General features: G+C 35.1%; 1 protein-coding gene and 1 long non-coding RNA gene across 2 annotated transcripts; one reads left to right on the top strand and one right to left on the bottom strand.

Annotated features, from left to right (window-relative positions):
- Positions 1-1,165: 1,165 nt before the first annotated feature.
- Positions 1,166-7,548, top strand: enosf1 (enolase superfamily member 1). The gene is made up of 15 exons (XM_042760973.1): positions 1,166-1,330; positions 1,456-1,564; positions 2,408-2,523; positions 2,613-2,699; positions 2,796-2,822; positions 3,091-3,163; positions 3,250-3,288; positions 3,654-3,736; positions 3,825-3,947; positions 4,087-4,221; positions 4,293-4,334; positions 5,697-5,826; positions 5,913-6,012; positions 6,298-6,379; positions 7,000-7,548. The coding sequence occupies exons 1-15, from the start codon at positions 1,247-1,249 to the stop codon at positions 7,099-7,101; spliced, it is 1,332 nt and encodes a 443-aa protein (XP_042616907.1). The 5' UTR covers positions 1,166-1,246; the 3' UTR covers positions 7,102-7,548.
- A 3,874-nt stretch (positions 7,549-11,422) lies between these two features.
- Positions 11,423-21,978, bottom strand: LOC122145684. The gene is made up of 2 exons (XR_006160506.1): positions 21,597-21,978; positions 11,423-12,306 (listed from the first exon to the last, which is right to left on the bottom strand). It is a non-coding gene; the product is annotated as an uncharacterized LOC122145684 (long non-coding RNA).
- Positions 21,979-22,250: the final 272 nt, after the last annotated feature.

Below are 22,250 nucleotides of genomic sequence, written 5' to 3'. Positions count from 1 at the left end.
TTAATACAGCAATACAAATATAAGCTTTAATGTAAGCATTCAGCGAAGCTTATATTAAATGAGTTTCAATGATGAGTCCCTCAGTTGTCCTCAGAGTGAAAAGATGGATCTCAAAATCATAGTCACTGCTGGAAAAGGTTCAGATATGCAGAAGATGCTGAAAAAACAAAGAATGTGCAGGAGCTGGAGGATTTTCCTGAAGAACAACAGGCAGTTGAACTGTTCGGGACAAACAAGGGACTCATGAACAACTAACACAAAACATGAAAACAGTCATGGATTATCCAGGAAATTACACACAGTATTAATATTTAAGGGTATGTAAACATTTGAACTGAGTCATTTTTACAAATTCAGTTATTATTTAAACATGTTAGGTGAAATAACTTATTCAAGACAGTGCTAAAAAGTAACATGCATTTTTTTATGATCCCTCTTATTTTGCATATTCTGCAATGGGTATGTAGACTTCTGAGCACAACTGTATATATATATATATATATATATTTACATTACATTACATTTACATTTAGTCATTTAGCAGACGCTTTTATCCAAAGCGACTTACAAATGAGGACAATGTATATATATATATATATATATATATACACACAGAGCTGTCTGATGAAGAAATGAAAACATAACTGACACCAGAAAGAGCTTAAGTACTGTTCATCAAATACTTTTTGATATATGTTATAGTTATATTTTTCCCACTACATTGAAGTAAATATCAATTCAGTATATTGCCTAAATTGTTATATATTTTATAACTTATTTAAATCCATTAATCAGATTGTCTTAGAAAGTCCATTAGAAATCCTTTATAAAAGTTTTTTTTTTTTTTTTTTTTTTTTTTTTTATTTACACCAAAGAATGTATGTGGCTTATCAAAAAAACAAAACAAACAAACAACAACAACAACAAAAAAACAATCCCTAAACCAAACTTCTTTCTTTCTATTTTATTTTATTTTATTTTTTGATGAATCTGCCTGTTGTATTGTAGGTCTAATACATAGACGGTCTAATGCTAATATTAATCCTATGACAGAACGCCATGAGCACTGGTTTCGTTTCTTTTGATCATATGATCACGTTGTCACTTGTGACGTCGTTCCAAAAACGCCAATCCCATTTCTACAGTCTTGTCAAAAGGCCAATCGTAGCTTTCTTTGGGCGGAGGGTTTAAAGTCAAGTGTAGCTCACAACTGGCGAGTTTGTGCAAAGTTTGCAACAGAATCAAAATGCAGGAAAACAAAATAATAAAATTGACAGTGCGCGACGTAAGATTCCCGACGTCACTGGAACAACATGGATCGGATGCAATGGTGTGTAGCCTACTCACGTTTTACTTCCTTATCGTGTTTATTTCAGGGTGATCAGAAATAATGGATGCACCAACAATAATGCAAGCATTGCTGTTGGCTATAGTATAAATGTGATTGATTCGCAGCACACCGATCCAGATTACTCAGTCGCTTATGTTGTTCTCGAGACGGACTCGGATGCTGCACTGAAGGGTTATGGGTTGACTTTCACTGTAGGAAGAGGGACGGAAATAGGTGAGATTCACAAATCTAAGAATTCTGCAAATATGTCATATGACAATGTCGTGCAAGTGGATCCTATGATTCCAGTAACAATACAAGACTGACACCTTGTGGTGAGGATTGTTTAAAACTCTATAGTAACGTATGGAAATCTAAGCTTGTTTGCCACGCGATTCTCAAAATTGAGATATAAACAAAATTTAAGGGTAACTCAGTGACATAAAGTAGGAATTGTCATGTGTAAACTCACAATTGAAAAAAAAGACACATGCATTTGTTTGTTTTGTGAAAATAAGCTTCTATAATAAGATGATGAAATAGATTTGTTGGTAAATAGTGTGGTAAGTTTTTCCAAATTCAGCAATTTTGTATTTATTTATTACATTTCATTATATATAGCAGTCCTCAACTAGTACTGCAGGGCACCCTTGAAAAATATGAGCAAAGTAACCAGCTGTAAAAAAAAAAAAAAAAAAATGTATGTCCATGGCCATAGTCCCTTTAAGAATAGGTCAGTTATTATCAAAACTCTATTCATATTGGAATATATATTCCCAGATAAAGCCGTTACATAACCAGACCAAACCAAACCACTTGGTTGAGTGATGCTTTGGTGTTACACAAGAATCTACAGAAATGATCAAATCCTGGAGAAAAAAAAAAAAAAAAATCTTGAAATTCTTTTTCTACAAGAGTGTTTTATCTCATTTGTAAAGATAAAAGAGCCATTGTGTTAGCTGAAATATTTGTTTTGTTTAAATAGTATTCCCATTAGGATCCATCAGATCCAAATTATGAAAGAAATTCTAATAGATTTATACTAAACTAGATCATTGTGTGTCTGTTTGGCTCTAGTGGTATGTGCAGTTAAAGCCTTATCTACTCTGGTGGTCGGGAAGACTTTGAAGGAGATAGTGAGTGACTTCCGAGGCTTCTACAGACTCCTGAGCAGCGATGGTCAGATGAGATGGGTTAGTATCACAACAATGAGCTCCGCTACTTCAGTCCTTTCAAGACATCATGTACAGTTAATTGAATGTGCTGATGAACTTATTGATAGGTTGGACCAGAAAAAGGAGTAATTCAGCTGGCGACAGCAGCCATTCTGAATGCTGTCTGGGATTTATGGGCGCGGGTGGAGGGCAAGGTGAGAAACAAACCCTTGAAGACAAATACTTTTGAATGTTGTAAGAATGAATGAATGTGGAATATCATTAAAGGTCAAAATGAATCTGTTTTGCAGCCCTTGTGGAAGCTGCTTGTTGACATGGTGAGTATTCACTTTTAAAAATGTCTCTTAGGTGCTTACATGATCGCAATTAAGATTCAAAACGAAGCAATTTTGCTTAAAGTAGGTATGAAATAGCATTTAAAACAAACTGTCTTCATGTCATATGATGATTCTGAGTCAAGTGGCTTAAAAGTGAATTATTTATATATTGGTTGTTGATATTATTACATTTTGATGAAAACTTATGAGGTGATATATAAGTTGCATTATGCTTATTTTTGTGTTTATTTCTGATTCCTCTGCCTAGGATCCAGCAAAGTTGATCAGCTGTATTGATTTCAGATATATCACAGATGCACTGACTGAGCAGGAAGCTTTAGGTGAGGTCATTAAAGATTGTTTGGCATTATTGTTTAATTTTCTATTGTATTCACATAATTAACCTTTTCACTTCTCTTTCTTTTAGATATATTGGTAAAAGCAAAAAAGGGTCAGAAAAATAGAGGTAAGATGAGTTCATAAAGACTACAAGCAGTGTTTTTCCTTTTTTTGTGCTTTTTTTTCATCAAAGAATACTGGGGGAGGGGGTCAAGCAGCATGACTGTTTACAACATTGATAATAATAAAAAAAAAAAATAGATTTCATACTGCTACACTAATGTCATTAACATACTGCTATGTTATTGACAATCCTGCAGTGTTCTTTGTGATTGGCACTAATGGCTTTAAGGAAAAAAAATTAAAAATTAGAAACAGAATTAGGCTCAGGTGCAGGACAACAATAGCTGAATAAAGACACACTGAAATCACCCACATGCTGTTTTGTAAATAAATTGTTTTAAATAAATATTTTTCACTAAACCACTACAGAAGAGCAGATGTTAAAGGAAGGCTATCCTGCCTACACCACTTCCTGTGCCTGGCTGGGATACACTGACCAACAACTAACCCAGGCATGTCTGTTTGCTGGGCTGTTTTTGGTTTCTGTTGTAATCATACTCAGACAAGAATCATATGCTTGACGTGTTTTTCTTTGTGTAGCTCTGCTCTGAAGCTCTTGCCCAAGGCTGGACTAAATTTAAAGTGAAGGTTGGGGCTGATTTGCAGGATGACATCCGTAGATGCAGCCTCATCCGGAAGTTGATTGGACCAAACAACACGCTGGTGATTCTAAGTCAAACATGTATACATTGCAAAACACATAGTTTTTAATATTTCAACCTGGTCATGTTTTACTTCAGTTAAAATTAAGAGTAGGAGGCTACATTTGGCAGGAGAATTTACAAGACCTCTTATCTGTCAGATGATTGATGCCAACCAACGTTGGGATGTTAATGAAGCGATTACTTGGGTAACCAAGCTGGCAGAATTTCACCCACTATGGATTGAGGAACCCACATGTCCTGATGATGTTTTAGGTCATGCTTCCATCTCTAAGGTATACATGTTCGTTATGTTCATTATTAAACCATGTTATTCAGGTTTTGAGGGTTCTTGTTTTGTTTCTAGGCTCTTGCACCCTTGGGTATTGGAGTCGCCACTGGAGAGCAGGTGAGATTGTATATAAAACATGCAAATGCTCAACACTGCATCATAAGAGGACCTAATGCTTTATGTCTCACTATTTGTACTGGTTAATTGTTAATAAGCGCTGATCTGTTTTCTGTAAGTACTGTTTTAGAGAATGTTTACACGACAATGTTTTCAGCCAAAAACGGGAAACTTTTTTGCCTGTTTGTTTACACAACAACAACGTTTTGGGGAGTGAAAACGCATAATTTTGAAAACGGGTTTCAAAGTGCAAGTTTTTGGAAATGCCACCGTTGTCGTTTCCGTGTAAACACTCAATACGAGAAACTTTGAAAACGGTGACGCCATGCGCGTGCGTAGAACGTGTTAGGTATGTAGACATGCGCAGTATGTGTCGATTTTAAAGCCAAGCGCGAACAAACATACACAACAATGGCGGAGTACATGGTACTGTTGTTGCTGTTTAAGAGTTTGCTAACGCTGCTTCAGCAAAGTGTGGGTTTACTTCACCAATATTACAACCAACAGCGGAGACACATCATATATACAAGGCAACAGGTACTGTTTACTAACAAGTTGACAGCGCCAACTACTGGCCTGGCATACATAATACAGTGTTTTTGGCCGTTTTCGCTGATATGTGTAAACACGAATCATTTTGAAAACGTTGTCTTGTATATGTGAAACTTTTTGAAAATGCAAGGAAAATCTTTTCCGGTTTGGACTACATCGTTGTCGTGTAAACGTAGCCTTAAAGTTGGCATGAAACAGAAGTAGCGATTGTTTTTTTTTTTTCTCTACTGTGACTTCTATCCGAGTGAAACGGCATCTGAAACGAGAGGGACTTGATTTCGTCCTTCGGGAATTGATTGGATCGTTGGAAGTTGGGGCATTGCTAACAAAATGGAGGCAGATCTGAATGCCAGTTTGCAGTTAGTTGTGAGGGGATTTCTCTCAACTGGATTCACCGGCGACACCCTAGCATGAAGAAATGTTTTATTTATTGAGGAAGATGACGACGAGGACAATCAGCGGCACAAAACATGCCTAGAGCGCGCAAGAGAAGATGAGTCGTTTTGAGGAGGAGGGGAAGTTAACGTTTTTGATTAAAGATCACGAGGGCAGATGAATTAAAAAATAATAATAATAAAGAAGTGCACGGATAAATTATTAAATTTTGATTTCATGGTGACTTTAAATTTACTAAAATTTTGATTTCATTTGAGGTCCAAACCAACGGTCATTGTATGGAAAATTTTCTGATATTTTTCATATATCACCAACGGTCATTGTATGGAAAATTTTCTGATATTTTTCATATATCATTAGATTATGAAGTCATACGGTTTGTTGTTATCGACATCTTTGTGTGCTTGTTTGCAGTGCCATAACAGAGTGATGTTTAAGCAGTTTCTGCAGGCCGCAGCTCTACAGTTTGTTCAGATTGACAGTTGTAGGGTGGGCAGTGTGAATGAAAACCTTGCCATCATACTCATGGCTGCCAAGTTTAATGGTAAATCAAATCTTAATATTATGAGCAAATCCACCTATCTAGATTTCTGTGCAATTCAAAATCGTATGTCTTGTTTTTCTTTACAGTTCCTGTGTGTCCTCATGCCGGGGGTGTGGGACTGTGTGAGCTTGTTCAGCACCTTATTTTATTTGACTACATTTCAGTGTCTGCTAGTTTAAATAATAGGTACAGTATGTTTTGAACAAATATTTCTGTTTTTAATGCGCACTATAAGAAACAGTTGACCTGAAACTGATGTTGTCATTTACACACCCTCATCATATTATTCCAATTCCTCATATTATATTCTTTTATTGTGGGACACAGAGAGATTTTGCTGTTTTTCTGTCTTTAAAACATTTATTTTTCAAGTAAATTTTTGAAGTACGTTTAGTTTTGGGTGAACAATGTTAAACTTGGATTGTTTAATGTCATTTCATTGAGCTTTTGCTTGCTGTGTGTTTTTTGAAGGATGTGTGAGTATGTAGATCACCTTCATGAACATTTTAAAAGCCCAACCATCATCAGAAATGCCCACTACATACCACCAAAGGTAAGTTAAAAAATAAATATAATAAACACGCGAAGCAAGGGATGTACAGTATTCTCCTTCTGCACTATGATCAGTTGTTCAGGGACTTTTTATCAATAAAAAAGCCCAATGTAATAAGAATAAATGGACGGTTTGTTGAATCACTGAAAAATAATGCAGACCCGAGGTGGCAGTGCGGCAGCAAAATATTACTTTTTCAATAATTTAATGGTGCTGAGACAATTGTTCCACAGTTATTGTTCCATAGTTAATTACAGTTTTTCACAATTGCTAAGACACATTTCTTGAAACCTTCACCCATTTTCTCACAACTTTAAACACAAAACCAAATCTTTAAACTAAGTTCACAAAACCCCTGACCTTTCTGGAAAATTCGAACAATTGGCTCGAAACAATTTCACCTGTACTCAAAATCTAACAGTACTTTCAGACCAGCACACACAGCCAGTCAGTATATAAACACTACAGATCATTCATTAGACACTACATACATTGTACAGCATTGAATGTCTGCGTGTTCAGCACTTGCATAATGTAAAATTGAATTATATATTAAATTAAAAGGAGAGGATATCAACATTTTGAGGCATTAGTATAAATAAGTGTTTTTATATCTTCAGGACCCTGGATACTCTTGTGAAATGCTGGAAGAGTCTGTGCAAAAGCATCAGTATCCTGACGGTGAGGTTTGGAGAGCCATAGAGCAGCAGGGGAAACAATAAATATGAACACATACTGTATGTGCAACTGACTGAGATGGAAATAACATTACTACTTCCATAACTAAACTTGAACTCTTATCAGATTGTCTTGATTGAGTTGATTGGCAGTGCAAAGGAATGAGAACGGTAAATGGATAATGAAATGTTTTTTTTTTTAAAGATTGCGAATGAATATGGAAATTTGTATTACTCCTTTATATGTTAGATCAACTCATATTTGAATGTTCCTAAATGATAAATGCTTATGTTGCAGTCTGAAATTATGAAATGTACTCTGCAGCAAAAGAGGGAAATGGAACAAGTGTATGTTAAACTACTGCTGTCTTGATTTACCCGTCTAGTTTTGGGAAATGACTAGCAGTGGGGAATTTTATTGATTATTACAGCTTATTACAGTTTTTTTTAATTGCTTACTCACTAAAAGTTGTACTTGAGGCACAGTAACAAAAACCAAACTACAATTCTCGAAATTAGATACAGACCAAGTCTGCAAAACTGCAAGCACTTTATCTGCTTTACACTCAAGTTTGCGATTGTAAAACAAACTTTTTGCAAAATGATAAATACAGTTCTCTAAATTAGATACATTCAAAACTAACAGCTCTTGTTTAATTTGGGAAACACTGCTTTTTAAATGCCACACTTATTTACTGATTTCCTACATCCAGTGATCATGTCAAAATATACAAAAATGTTTTCAGTGTTTTTAGAAAGAACTACATTTTTTTTACTCCCTTGCTTTTATTGTTGTAGTGTAATTTCCTTTATAACACTTTATACAATACAGATTGTTTCAAAGGCGTAGAAACAAATGATAATTCTGCTGTTAAGCAGCTCTAAGAAGCAAATAGTTTCATTATACAACTCAAGTCAGTTCTGTTTTTAATTAGTTCATTAACTGTAAAGTTTATCAATTGTGCATGTACACTGTCTATTTTTGCATATACATGTAAGTCTGAGTGCTACGACAAACTCCTGTGCACTCAACAAGCAAAAGACTCTAGGTAGTATTTGTCATATCTGTATGTAGTTTGGTGTATATGGCAAATCATTTGGTTTTTGTGTGTAGAGTTACTATGCAAAAATAAAAAAAGAATTTTTAAGAATTAAAATAGTTTTGAAAGAAGTGTTTTGTGGTTTTGCGTGTAGAGTTTATTGAAAACAAGCCATAGTTGCAGAAAGTGTGTGTAAGCAATTGTAAAAACTGTAATATAGGGGAAGATTGGTGTGTGTAAACAATCAAATTGAAGTAAACATGTAGCTTTTCTATTTTTGTTTTCTTTTTCTAAAGTGATTTCTGTTAATAAACATGAATAAGAGAGAGTGGTGTCTGTTAATACTGCTGTGCTCTGCTTCGCACCACCTGCTAATTTTAGGCAGATGATACAGTAAAGCAGGAATTTCCTTTTTCCACACAAGAAATGGACATGACAAGAGTCGTTTGTTCGGTTATTTTGCCAGTAGATCTATTAATGTTGGCGAAATGCTAATCCTCAATGATAACTGATTTCAAACGTTATAGTTTCTTAGATATACACTGTAAAAATGATTGTTTGAAGTTGTAAATAAAACAAAGATAATTGGAGTATGGTTTAGAAAATACTATTTTAATCATTCCACTTTGAAATTCATGTTCAGTTTTGTTATAATTATTTGTGAAATGTATTAATTTCCTTACTTTGTGACAATATGGTGTACTGAAAATAAATTTGCAATGGTTAGTGTACTATTTTTGGCATCGAAATGCAGCTAATGTTGCCTGTATTGTCCTTTAAAATATACACTCGTAACTTGTATTTGTATATATATTATTTATTTATATACTATATGGTTTATTTTTACATTTTCATACAAAGTTACTAATATTTTCAGGAGCAGGTGATTATGATTAATTCTCATAAGGATACATAGCATGGACTATTTTTAACCATGGGGAGGCACTGTTTCTATTTCTGAGAAAGTCATCTGCAGTTCAATGTTTCTTTTGAAGACTAAAGGGCACAAGATGCAAGGAAATGCATGAACTCTTGGCAAGCCTTTTAATGATGAAGAATCAAAGCTTTGTGCTCTCACAGACCTCTTCATTTCATAAGCTACTTTGGAGACGAGAGAATGGATTCTCATGCATAATTAATATAGTTACTGTCATCCATCAGATCCCATAGACTGAAGAGGTTTTAATGTGCTTGTTGGACTAAAGCACTGATCAAATGAAATAACACAACATATGAAAGCAAACAAGTAAACACAGCATTGATTGTTAACGTATGTTACTGTATGTCCAGCCTGGAGTCAACATATAGGTTCTATTTCAATTATACAGGAACAGTTAATAACCATTAGCTGTGTAAAAGGCCAGATGAGGTCTCCTATGATAACATGTACCCTGAAACACCCCATTCCTTTCTTCCTAAATTGCATTTTTAAGTAACTCGCAATGCCCAGGGACAGATTAAATGAAAATTCACTCTTTTATATTCAAACTTTATACTTATATTTGAATCATAGCCTACTCAGTGCTCAAATAACAGATTTCATTTGATAATAATAAAAGTTCACATTAGTGAAACGGCCACACGGTCCAAATGCTAAGCATGATCTTTAAAGGAACAAGTCCAAAATGAAAAGTAATATTGTAGTTTGCAACAGAACATTACAGATACGTAGACTTCTAGCCTGACATATTCAATTGCAAATGGAATTGCCATTTTTTATTTTATTTTTTTTTTATTAAAAAGTCACCCACGTCATTTCATTTACAAGAACTATTTAACAGAAAATTACAAAAAATAAAGGTGTTACAGAAGTGCAATATGAATAATATTTAATACGACAATGACACATTCCCCAAAATTAAACATTGTAAAAATATATATATATCCTATATGTATACCAGAAAATGTCTAGGTAACACTTTACAATAAGGTTCCATTTGATAACATTAGTTACCATGAACTAACAATGAAAAATACTTTTAAAGAATTTATTTATCTTAGTTAATGTTAACTTCAACGTTTACTAATACATTATTAAAATCAAAAGTTGTATCTGTTAATATTATTTGATGGACCTGAGCTAAAATGAACAAACAATGAACTGTAACAAAGATGAATAAATTCTGTTACAAATGTATTGTTCATTGTTTGTTAATGCATTTACTAATACTAACTAAAAAGATCTTATTGTAAAGCATTATCCATGTCTACATACAGGACAGTCCTGAAACATCAGCTAAACACAGAATTACAAGCGTAAACACTTAAGGAAAAAAAAAACCTTATTACATGAACTTCATGTCTCAGTGCAACATGACAAACAAAATATGTTGCATTTGCTGTTCTGATGTCGATCAGTTGTTAGTAATGCAGTGCAGGCCTCTTATTAGAGCAAAACAACACAAATACTGTACACTGCAGCTACATCACATGGTCCCTGGATGAACAAGTGATGGAAGTAAAGTAAGTGTCATGCAGAGATGGAATATTAGATATGCTACTGGTTTTGTTTTCCAGAGAGTCAATTTTTTTCACATAAAACCAAGAAATGATACCTGAAATGTGATAAAGCAAATCAAAACTTATAATTGAGTTAGAGAATATGCAGCACAGTTTATACAACTCAAGGTGTGGTCACATATGTAGAGCTATTTGGCTTATTTTCATGGGAGATATGCAATCATTCAAATTGGAATCTGGAGTTTGGCAAATGAAAGCTTGGTTTCAAAGTGACTTTTGTGTGAGCTGTGCTTCATATATTGCTACGCTATTGACAATAGAAAATGGACCTTTTTTGCATTTTTATTTTATTTTTTTCGGGTGAAATCCAGCCATTTCAATAGGATTCCGCATGATCAGGAATTTTTTTGTAAGAGTGTAAGATTTGCCTATGTAGATTTCGTAACTTTTTCAAGTCAATCACTTAAAGCTGCTTGGTTTGAAAGTGACTTCACTACATCGCTACACTACAATAGACTTTTTTTTGCTCACAAAACTTTATCGGAATGTTGCAGATGTGACCGCATCTTAAGACTGAATGCACGGTTATTGGTCATATATCATAAAAGGTCAAAAACAACTAAACATTTGCTTAGTTTAATATTTCATGTACCTGCAAACATCTTGACAGTTTTTCTTTAAACTGATGTCTCTATTGTTGGTAACAGTTGTATCTCATATTATACACTGGAGGCATACAATACTATAAAGAAAATGACTGCATTCAAAATAAATCCTTTATATATGTTGTGAAACCAGACATTAAGCTATTCTATGTTGTATCCATTTTGAAGAGTGGGACATTGATATGTTATTCTGTGTATATGTTTATTAATCCAAAGAGTAATACAGACATATAAAATTAAGGTATAAATAGTGTGTGTAGAATTCAAGTACCAGCCAACACCAGACTGAGTGAGGATTTTACCGCTCGCTACCTTTAGCACCAGTTTATGTTGCAGCACCAGGTACTTCACTACTGGTTTTACATCTGATCTGCCATCAGCTTCAATAAATAGAAATCTGCAAACTTGCAATTATGTGGAAAAAAAACTTTTTTCCCTGAAAGAGGAAATACTGTGAAAGCGAATTAGTGAGTACATGAGTTTTCATACTCACTCACAACCTCTATAGTCCCATTTAGCCTCCTGTCAGCAACCAACTTTTTTAAGATGAGAAAAGTTTAACCAATTTAACCAAAAACCCATGCAAAAAACCCACTGAATTTGGGACGGTGAACCGGAAGAGCTAAAATGCTAACTATACATGCTAAAATGACATCATCCCTGCCTCACTCTATAGTGAGATGGCAAGATGGTCCACTCTGCATTACTACCACTTATCTGAGATGATGGGTGGAAATAAGCACTACTTACTGTATGTGTTAAAGGATGTAGGGACAAAGTAGCTCCCTGATGAACTGTAGGTCAATGGTTACAGCTTGACCAGACCAGACGAAAGTCTGTCCAACAATGGATTGGTCCAAATCTGCTTTGAGTATTTGTGTGTCATAATCTTGTGTTCCCTGGCTTACAACAGTCATTCTGCTATCCCCCTGTATCTCAGCGACTTGCAGTGTGATCACCGCCCCGTGATGGCAGCCTGCAGGTCTTGCAGCACTTTGCGCGGACCGAAGGCACTTGACATCGGCCGAGCCATCGGAGAGTCTGACAGAAGCGTATTGTCAAATGGTCCCGTAAACACAACTGACCTGAAAGACACAGAGAAAAAACATGAGAGACACTGCAGTTAGGACAGCTCTAGAGAGGCGAGACTGCTTCAGCACCTGTGCGAGATACATGCACTAGTGCATTCACACATTTGTCCTCAAGCCAGGCAACACATTACAGCAACACAGACACCTCAAGAGAAGCAACAACAAATCACACACACCACTGATGCTGTGAATACCTGAAATAAAATCAAGTTGACTAAATATATACCAAAAAACATTTATGAAATTAAAATTATAATTTTATTATGTTTATGTTTATTATGTTTTATTATTATTTTTATTACGAATTATAATGGCTGCATAACAAAACATAATAAAGGACCCATTTCACATTTCCGGGGTTCTCAGAAGTGGAAGTCATCATTAGTTAAAAACAGAGGGGGGAGAAATATGTCAAATTTGCCATCACTCCCTCAGCTGTTGTATTAGGAACACTCAGAGCAACATTAACCATTTTTCTGTAATTTAATGGCAAGGTAATAAAACAAAAAGTATAGTGTTATAAATGTACATTACATTTAAAAAAAAAAAGTTTTAAAAATAAAAAAAAATAAAAAATGTTAAGAAAATATTGTCAAGCAGAGCAGTTTGACATTGGCCATTAAAAGTGTAGACATATTAATTCCAGACTGTCAAATTTAAATAGAATTCATTTTATCATGTTATCTATAATAAACCGCCAGCGGCACATCATAAAAGTTTGATCACAATTTTGAAAATAAAAAAATTATATTAATCAAATAAATAAATGTTGCATTATCTAGTTTCTTTCGACCATCAATTTAATTTCTGAGTACTTTAAAGCATTATTAAAGCTTATTACGTATAGAATAATACATTCATTGTTGAGTTTCGAGCTCTCCAGTAACATTGTGCTATAAAACAGATTCCTTTTAGTCACTTTCTAGGATTATGTACTAAAAGCCACATAAAATATGGGGTGATATGGTGAGCATGCTGATGGTTCTGGATCCCTTGAGCACTGGAGGTCCAACACACTGACAAATCCTTAATACATTATAAATTCACTCCTGTTATTCAAGCCTTTCCATAACAAGGACTCCAACAGCAAGTCCTGAAATGAACTTCAGTCCTATATTGAATGGTCCTTCTATGCTAAGAGTGTGTGAAGAAAACCACCAGGCAAATCTTTATTTTGATCTAGAAATTATGTACAGTGTCTGTCCTAAAACAGCTGTTATGTTTAATTAAGTTTTTATACTTATTTATGAAAAAAATATTTGAAATATTCAGAATATAAAAGATTAAATATTGCTTGGAATATAAAAATACCATGTTTTGCCACATTGGCCACAACATATCTCTGGTGTACCAGTTTAACCTTTGTTGGACATGTTTTTTAAAGCATTCACCCAGATGAGAATCATTTTCTCTCCCTGAATACCATTTAGAACAAATCATATGACACAATAAAAGCCAGAAAAAAAACAAACAAAAAAACCCTCAAATCCACACATTTAAAATTGTTCCAAAATAAGACCAAAAGCACTTGGAGCAAAGACCAAAAACAAAGAAGGGTTTGCAACACAAATTTACAGACAGTCCTACTAAATTAATTTTTAGGGCATTTCCACAGGATGTGCTTCTAACAGTCATTCACATCTTAGCACGACACCATCTCCTCATGCTGCTAGATCAAACAGTGTGTTGACCTCAGTGGGGTCAGGGGCCCCAGCTGCAGTGGGATCACACGCTGCACCCCCTTCACCAAAACCTCAGCAGACCCTTTCCTTCCCACACTGCCACTCTGTTCACAGGCACGTTGTGGGAGAAGTGACATTGTGTGAACCCTGTCTCAATTATTTTTCTACTTCATCAAAAATCTCTGTCTCCAAAAGTCTCATGTATGAACACAGACTTCTCACAAAAAACACTGAAATCTTGTTCATATGCACACAATGGATTTTTTAAAAACGCCAATGCAAATATGTCATAAGTATTTATGTTTATAAGTGGTCTTTGTCTGCTTTAAATAAAGTAACAAAAGTTAAGTCTATAACACTTTACAATAAGGTTCCATTTGTTAACATTATAAAAACACATTTTAAAAACACACATAAAACAAAAAAAAAAAAAACACCATAATATATACCAACCCCAAATCAACCAAAGTTTAAAATAACATACTTCTTTCAAACAAATACAATCAGAGTAATAGTAAATAATGTCCAGGCTAATTGTTTTATAATGGGAGTGGATGGTAGCCCAAAATTTGAAGTCCAAAAAATGCCACCCAAAGAAGTCCACATGTCTCCGGGGGCTTAATAAAGGCCTTCTGAAGCGAAGCGATGCGTTTGTGTAAGAAAAATATCCATATTATCCATCCAGTGGATGACGCAGGACATAGGCATAGCATAAGATCCAGTGAGAATATGCTAGTCTCGCGAGAAACAAGATTTGCTTACAGCAAAGGAAAACCAGTCTCCTCTTAGCTTATATCAAAATCCTCTGACATTTTTCTTTACAAATCCTTGTTTTGTACTACTAATTCATGACAGGTGTTTTGTTTTGCTCTCTCCTCTGTGCTTCCACGTTCATCACTGCATTTGCCTACATCCTGCGTTATCCGCTGGATGCCACTCTCTTTTGATTGCATGTACGACAGTTAGCGGGAGCTAGAGAGTAAGGTTTATAAAGTTGTAAATATGGATATTTTTCATACCCAAACGCATCGCTTCGCTTCAGAGGGCCTTTAATATTATTATTATTTTTTTTTACCACAAACAGGTATGTATTATTACTATTGTTACGATTATTCACGAGATGATATAACACATTATAAGGCATTGTGTGTGCATTATAATGTATTAAGAATACCCTTATGATGCATTATAAATACAAGCTCCATCTGGTGTGATAATGCATCATGCTCTTATAAACACAAATAGGTAGGTATTATAATGTAATGTAAGTTACATACAAGAGCTTTAGTTTTTCAGAATGCTACTGAATTCACCAGCTGCTATAAAAGAACATTTATTACAAGCATGCAATCGTTTTCTGCCTGTAAGACCTTGAGTATGTAATGCAGTGCATATTTTGCATCTCACATGAAGCAGTTCATAAATAGTTGATTGTGCAGTTAAAAAAATGTAAGGTTCTAATATATACCTGCAAAGCATTCTCACTACATGTCCTAGTTTTAGCTTTTTCTGTGCTCACGGACACTTCATTACCAGCCTGTGAAAGCTGTCATGTCCTGTCAGCTCAAAGAAAGTAAAAGCCCACAACACTTCACATGGTGCATAGTCTGCACCATCACTCTGTCATTCAAAGTTTATTCAGTCACAGCCAGGTTATGTATGATTCACAGCACACTTACCATACTGACAATAAATGTGAGTGTCAGTGCCAAATAAGGCTACAGACCAAATCAACAAGCAGCAGCAGCAAAAAAAAAAAAAAAAAAAAAACAATGAATGGACTGACCATTAACTAAAAAGAGCAGTAATGTTTTATTACAAAAAGAGGATGAATTAAGGCCTAATGGCATTTAATTTTATGAGTCACTTTATTTTGCAGCAAGCATCTTGATTGATTAAATTGCAGTCTCATTAGGTGCACAGCCTAGCCTCATAAATATATGCAAATATATAGTTAGAGTTTGCTGCTGTGATGATGCAAATGCCAACCAGGCAGTGAGATTTGGCTACACTTGATGTGGCTCAAAAATACCCTCAAAACATGAGGCTGCTAAAAATGTTTTGATGACTTTTTTTTTATGGCTTTGAAAAATGTAACAGCTGTTGTGTGCCTTTTTTTTCTAAGTTCCCAAACTACTGTTTGCTGATGTACTGTAATTCCGCCTTGGGGGAGTTAAGATTATACAGTATATGTGGCCTAAATCACCAGAAGCAAATGTGCCTTGGAGGATATTTATACATTGTCTTTTCATGATCTAATTACTATCCGATCAGTTAAAATATATTTTAAAACAGGTACAGCAGTTCTTAAATGTGTTACGTCATATGTGCAAAGTCATCTTACAGGGTTAAGGAGGTTTGGAATTAGGGCAACATGATAAAGACAAAAACCATAAATGTCCATCATTTACCTTAATATCATGATCACTATTGTTCATTTTTTATTAATATAACCAATATTAAAATACTTCTTTTGTTTTAGGCAACTGTGTGCCATATTCTTTATGTAGGATACACATACTATAAAACCAGATGTACTGTATAAAATTATTGTAAAAACCATGATATTTTTTTTTTTCAGGATCAACAGAAAGTTCAACAGAATTTATTTGAGAATCTTTATATATGTCTTTTACTGTCAGCACTAAATGATTTGTTGTGTCTTTTCTGAATAAAAGTATTAATATTCTCCCTCTTACTCTCTGCATAGATGAGAGTTTAACTGTACCACACAATCATGCTGTCCAATATTTTCAAGTATATACTATTTTAATTATGGCTTTTAATTATTTTTTCAGATATAATCAGAGAGTTCTTAAGTATTCATAAGCATGAATGAGCATTAACCTCTTATTACAACTCAATCATTGAAAATAACAGTGTGTGAGATAATGCAAGACTTGCACATTCAATCACACACACACACACACACACACACACACACACACACACACACACACACACACACACACACACACACACACACTTGCACGCTTCCATGTATTTACTATTATTTTCTATTCCATACAGGGAACCCTACAGCTCAAAACCCTCCCGTGACATTTCACATGTGGCCTTTTTATTTTATGGGAGAGGGTGTCTCATAATCCGGTCTGAACACATACCCACACCCACACACTCCCTATTTACATCCTGTATTCGGTACAGGGAAGTGGTTTTTCCCGTGACACACAGTGGCCTGGCTGGGAGAGGGCTCATTAAGGAGAACCCCACCTGTAGTGGTTACAATGTTGAGGAAATGAGTGAGGAAATGTAGTTTGTTTATTTTTGGTCACTCATTCAGTACTCAAAGTAAATGAGCATCCAGTTGGCAACTGAAACTGAGAATACTTGAGACTGTTCTCGTGGCAACTTAATCCCACAAAAACAATTTTTCAGTCAGGGATTTCCCCAACCTTTAACATTAAATAAGAATTGGTTTATTTACTTAAATACAAGTTCCACAATGTTATTACATATAGTAGGTTATTCCAAAGGAAAATATGCATGCCTTTGCAATCTTCCATCAAAACATTAATAATTTGCTCTGCAGCTGAAACATTTATTTTTAATTTTTTCTTTTTTGACGTATATTTTTTGTCCTATCACCTTAAAACTGATGTAATTATTTTGGGTGTTAAAATGCTTGTATATAGACAGAACAACCTATAGGATTGAGAAAAACATAAATTTCAGCACAAACTCAAACTTTCCCTTTAAAATTCTTCCAGGAACAAACAATCTAAACCATATTATCCACATTTATTTTAGCGCTGTATGTCAACACTGTATGTCAACAATTGTCTCATTTATTATATTTTTTTTCTGAGAAGTTGTGGGAGAAAATCTGGGAAAATGTGGGAACATTTGGGGACTTATATTGAAACGTATCTGAAAACTCAGTCAAGCCTTTGAGACCTCTGGGAAATACTGTACATTTACATTTGTTTTGCATACTGCTTACTAAATACAAACACAATGCTTTAAGATGTACAGCAACACAGGGTTAACTTGTTATACAACAGCAATAAACTGTGCACGTAGGTAACAGCTGGCTTTAGTTGAAACAGCATGAAAATCCACTTATGATCTATTTGGACAATGCCAAAATAATTCATTCCAAACAGTTATGCAAGACCTCTCTCAACATCCAAAACACTGTCAGGAGTGAGGGGCTCTGAGCTGCAGCGTGCCTCGCCAAAAGAGGTTATTATCTAAGGCAAAAGAAGAAGAAGAAAAAAAAAAACAATACTATTAATAGCCCTTTGGGATGCCATGATTTATAAATCTAGAGTGAGGAAGTCCACACCAAGAACATAATTCTTAATCAGAAGGCACCCAGGATAGAAAACCAGTGAAACTTTCCCTTAATATCACAAAAGACTGAGAGACCCTCCAGCTGACACTATGACAATCTGAGCCAAAAGTACCAGGTTTTTGGCAGTTGATCAAGTAGCTGATTAATTCAAATTCCAACACCAACAAACAAACTGAAACAAAGTGCTGCTAATAAAGGAGATCCTCTTCGGAATACTGTTGATGTCAAGAATTGACTGTGAAAAGCTGGGAGCTTGGATCTAACCCAGTGACAACCAACCAAACGAGAATAAAGTGAAGTTGAGTCAGTTTTTGCTATTTTTTGTGTGCAGAATTCTTCAGACCATTAGTAAACAGACATTGGGTGGGTGTAAAAAATAATTTACACATGCTACATGGTGATAAGCATTTAAATCTTTTTATATAAAGTAGCATTGTGCCTAAAATATGTTAGTCAAGAAAACAACTATCTGTCTTTGTGATAGGTGGAATAATACACCTGGCTGTGAAAGAACGGTGAGATGTGGTTCACTGAGGTCATGTAGACACTTCTGTTCTGTTTACACCTAGTATAAGATGCATTTTTCACAATCCAATCACAAGTAGACAATGCTAACTGTAGGTAACTCCTAATGGGTCTAAAATGTTTGAGCTTATCCACTTTTGACCACTTCCACAGGTAGTGGAAAAAAAAATCAATCCGTTTGCTTATGTAGTGTTGTCACTCGTGGTCGAATGTATGCACCACAAACAAGTGATTCAAACTTTACAGTGTTGTACCACTTTTGCCATTTTGTGTTCCTGTGGCTCAGTGGTAGAACATTGCATTAACAGCGCAAAAAGTCATGGGTTCAATTCCCAGGGAACACACATACTGATAAATATTAATAAAAAAATGTATAGCCTGAGTGCACTGTAAGTTGCTTTGGATAAAAGCGTCTGCTAAATGCATAAATGTAAATGTACCAAAACATACAGGTTACAGCTGAAATTGCAGCTGCTTTATCCTTGTCATTTGCTTCCTTTTCCAATTGCTAATAATCTGCCTAACATGAGTTTGTTTAGTCAATATTATTTGTGCATCACACTCAGTGCTACCACGGAAGGGATGTAGATTGTGACAAAAGAGTGTCTCGATGATCGGATCACTGAAAATGAATCTTAATACCAGATGAAAATAAGGTCCATTAGTCTTGCCCTAAATACTAAAGTTTGTATTTGAAGAGACTTACTGAAGAGAAAAGGTTACTGCCTAGAAACTGTACAAATTATGAAATTCTTCATTATGAATGGCAAAAATCAAAGTCTGGCATTGAACATCACCTTAAGCTCTGAAAAGTCTGTATGGATTAAAATGAATAATATATCAAAAGATGAATTTTTTTCACGTAGAAAAAGGTTGCACATAACATGGTGGCATACTTTTTTTTTTTTTAGAAATAAAGTCATTGCACCCCAGCTAATAACTATGAAGTCTTCTTTAGTGACCTCCACTGAAGTGAAATGATTAGAAGCAAACATTTTCCCAAAACTAATCAAACGTGGGTAGATTTCCTGGATAATTTCTTTTAAAAAGTAAGGAATTAAACACATGCACCACCAAACCGCTCATCACGAATCACATTTTAATTAGCACACTGAGCTAAAGCAATTTTCTCAGGACTAACTCATGACAGGCCTGCCGGTACATTTCAAAGAGTTGATGATGGTAATTAAAGACTTTGAGCCAGGTGAGCTGTGTTTGACTGGAATTCTTCCCAGGAATATAAAGGAGTAAAGGTTAAGGGAGGGGGCATTTTCTTGCTTTAAATTGTCCAATTTGGTGATAACTGCAATCTGTGAACTTAAGGACAATATTTGCATAATATAAGATTCTAAAAAATACTAAAAAAAAACCCATCAAATAAAGTAAAAAAAACAATCCTCAAAAAAAATTCTTCAACTGGAAACATGTCTATTTTCATAGTTACAATGGGTTGTAAATGCCATTTAATAATTAAAACTATAGATAAAATACTCTAAAATATAATATTTTTTCTTCTTTATCATCATATTATCCTCATAATACAACAACTCTTCATCATAAAAAACTCTTGTTTCAGATGAAAAGCCGTGTTGTTCTCTGTATATTGTTCATCCCCAGTGACCCATGACAAAAGAGCAGCAATGAAGGAGGATTCAGGGGTCCGTAAATGGCACAGTCCTCAGAAACCAGCAATAATCAAGCCAAACCAATCTAAATGTGCTGCACTTTATGGAGCTTCCAATAGCAAACACAAAGAAAAGTGGATTTTTCTCCCTCTCTCAGTAGGATTGCTTATAAATGGAAGGCAATTTCATGAAACCTACAAATGTCATTAGTATTCATGCTGCCAGGTAATTGCAGTTCACAATAATGCACACCATATTTACCAGAGCATACTAAGTGTACAGATTTGTCCAAGGCATAGAAGAAAAAAAATCCCTTTTGGCTATGGCAGCTCAAGGATGACGTGTATGTTTTTTTTCAGTGTTAAAAAACACCTATTCCAGTGTAGAATAATATGCAATAATAACAGACAAAAGATTTAAAATACAACTTTAACTAAGCCATTCATAAGCTTATTTCCTCAAAGACTAGAAACACTGTGGCTCTGTGGCATTTTCCACAAATGCCATTATTCAAAAGTTATTACTTATCCAGTTCTGTCTGGTCCTGCTTGTGTGCACAGATTTTACACACTGGAATTTTCTATAACTTCCACTTTAAACATGCTTATTAATATCAAATAACAAATGACAAAATATCAGCTCATTTAACTAATTTAAAATTAAAAAATGACAACTGCATCCTGAAGTTCTTTACATTTAATTTCACTTTAATTCTACTACCTTAAATTCACATTTGAATTCTACGTTATTTCAAAAGTGAAGTGAAAAAAAAAGGAAAAAAAGTGAAGTGAAAAGTGACATGACATACAGCCAAGTATGGTGACCCATACTCAGAATTCTTGCTCTGCATTTAACCCATCCAAAGTGCACCACACACAGCAGTGAACACACACACACACCATGAACACACACACCAGAGCAGTGGGCAGCCATTTATGCTGCGGTGCCCGGGGAGCAGTTGGGGGTTCGGTGCCTTGCTCAAGGGCACCTCAGTCATGGTACTGCCAGCCCAAGACTCGAACCCACAACCTTAGGATTAGGAGTCAAACTATCTAACCTTTAGCCCACGACTTCCCCAAGGTCAGTTTAAAAGGGAATCTCAATTTAGTCTCTAGCTCACAAAGCTCCACTCACCAGAGCGGGTGCTGTCACAGTCTTGAATGTTACACTTCTTTGTGTTCTTTGGTCGAGGTTCATGATCACAATCCACATGCTCAGTTTCATCCTCGAGCTTGGCCTTAGTGTTGACACATTTGACCAGTCTGCGCTGAACACCTCCTCCACAGGATACTGAGCACTGCCAACAAACAATAGACAAGCCTGTTAAACACCCAGTACAGTTTCTCCAATCCATCCATTCTGGCCAAGTGCCCTTTAATAATCTTCCATTAGACGACTTTGATCAACAACCTATTACAACTAATAACTGTCTTTAAAGGAATTATATCCTAAAATTTTTATCTATAATTTTATCATTGTACTTTTTCCATGTTTAGTAGATATGAATACATGCACTTATTTTCATTAATCAGAATGAATCCCTAAATGTTGCAATCCACTGCATGTATTCCAAGCAACACTTCAGCACATCTGCAGTACCTGGTTGCAATGTTCAGAACCAGAGAAAGCCACAGTGGTAAAGTCACCGGAGCTACCTTGAGTTGTCGTTTTTGCCATGATGACACATCAAAAAGAAAAAAAAGAAAGCTGACCTACACTGCCCAGTTCAAAAGACATTAGTCTCAGCCTCACACCCATGGAGCGTTGGCTAAACGTCTGATGCATATG

The sequence above is a fragment of the Cyprinus carpio genome, chromosome A7 (assembly GCF_018340385.1).
Source record: "Cyprinus carpio isolate SPL01 chromosome A7, ASM1834038v1, whole genome shotgun sequence".
NCBI classification, from domain to species: Eukaryota; Metazoa; Chordata; class Actinopteri; order Cypriniformes; family Cyprinidae; genus Cyprinus; species Cyprinus carpio.
The sequence above is the reverse complement of the archived record's forward strand: the minus strand, read 5'-3'. Positions and strand labels throughout refer to the sequence as shown.

Excerpts from the sequence above, each read along its gene's own strand:
- enosf1 (XM_042760973.1), top strand. The coding sequence starts at position 1,247 with ATGCAGGAAAACAAAATAATAAAATTGACAGTGCGCGACGTAAGATTC. Across the intron at positions 2,700-2,795 it reads GGGCGCGGGTGGAGGGCAAG|CCCTTGTGGAAGCTGCTTGT; the intron begins GTGAGAAACAAA and ends TCTGTTTTGCAG. Across the intron at positions 4,335-5,696 it reads GAGTCGCCACTGGAGAGCAG|TGCCATAACAGAGTGATGTT; the intron begins GTGAGATTGTAT and ends GCTTGTTTGCAG.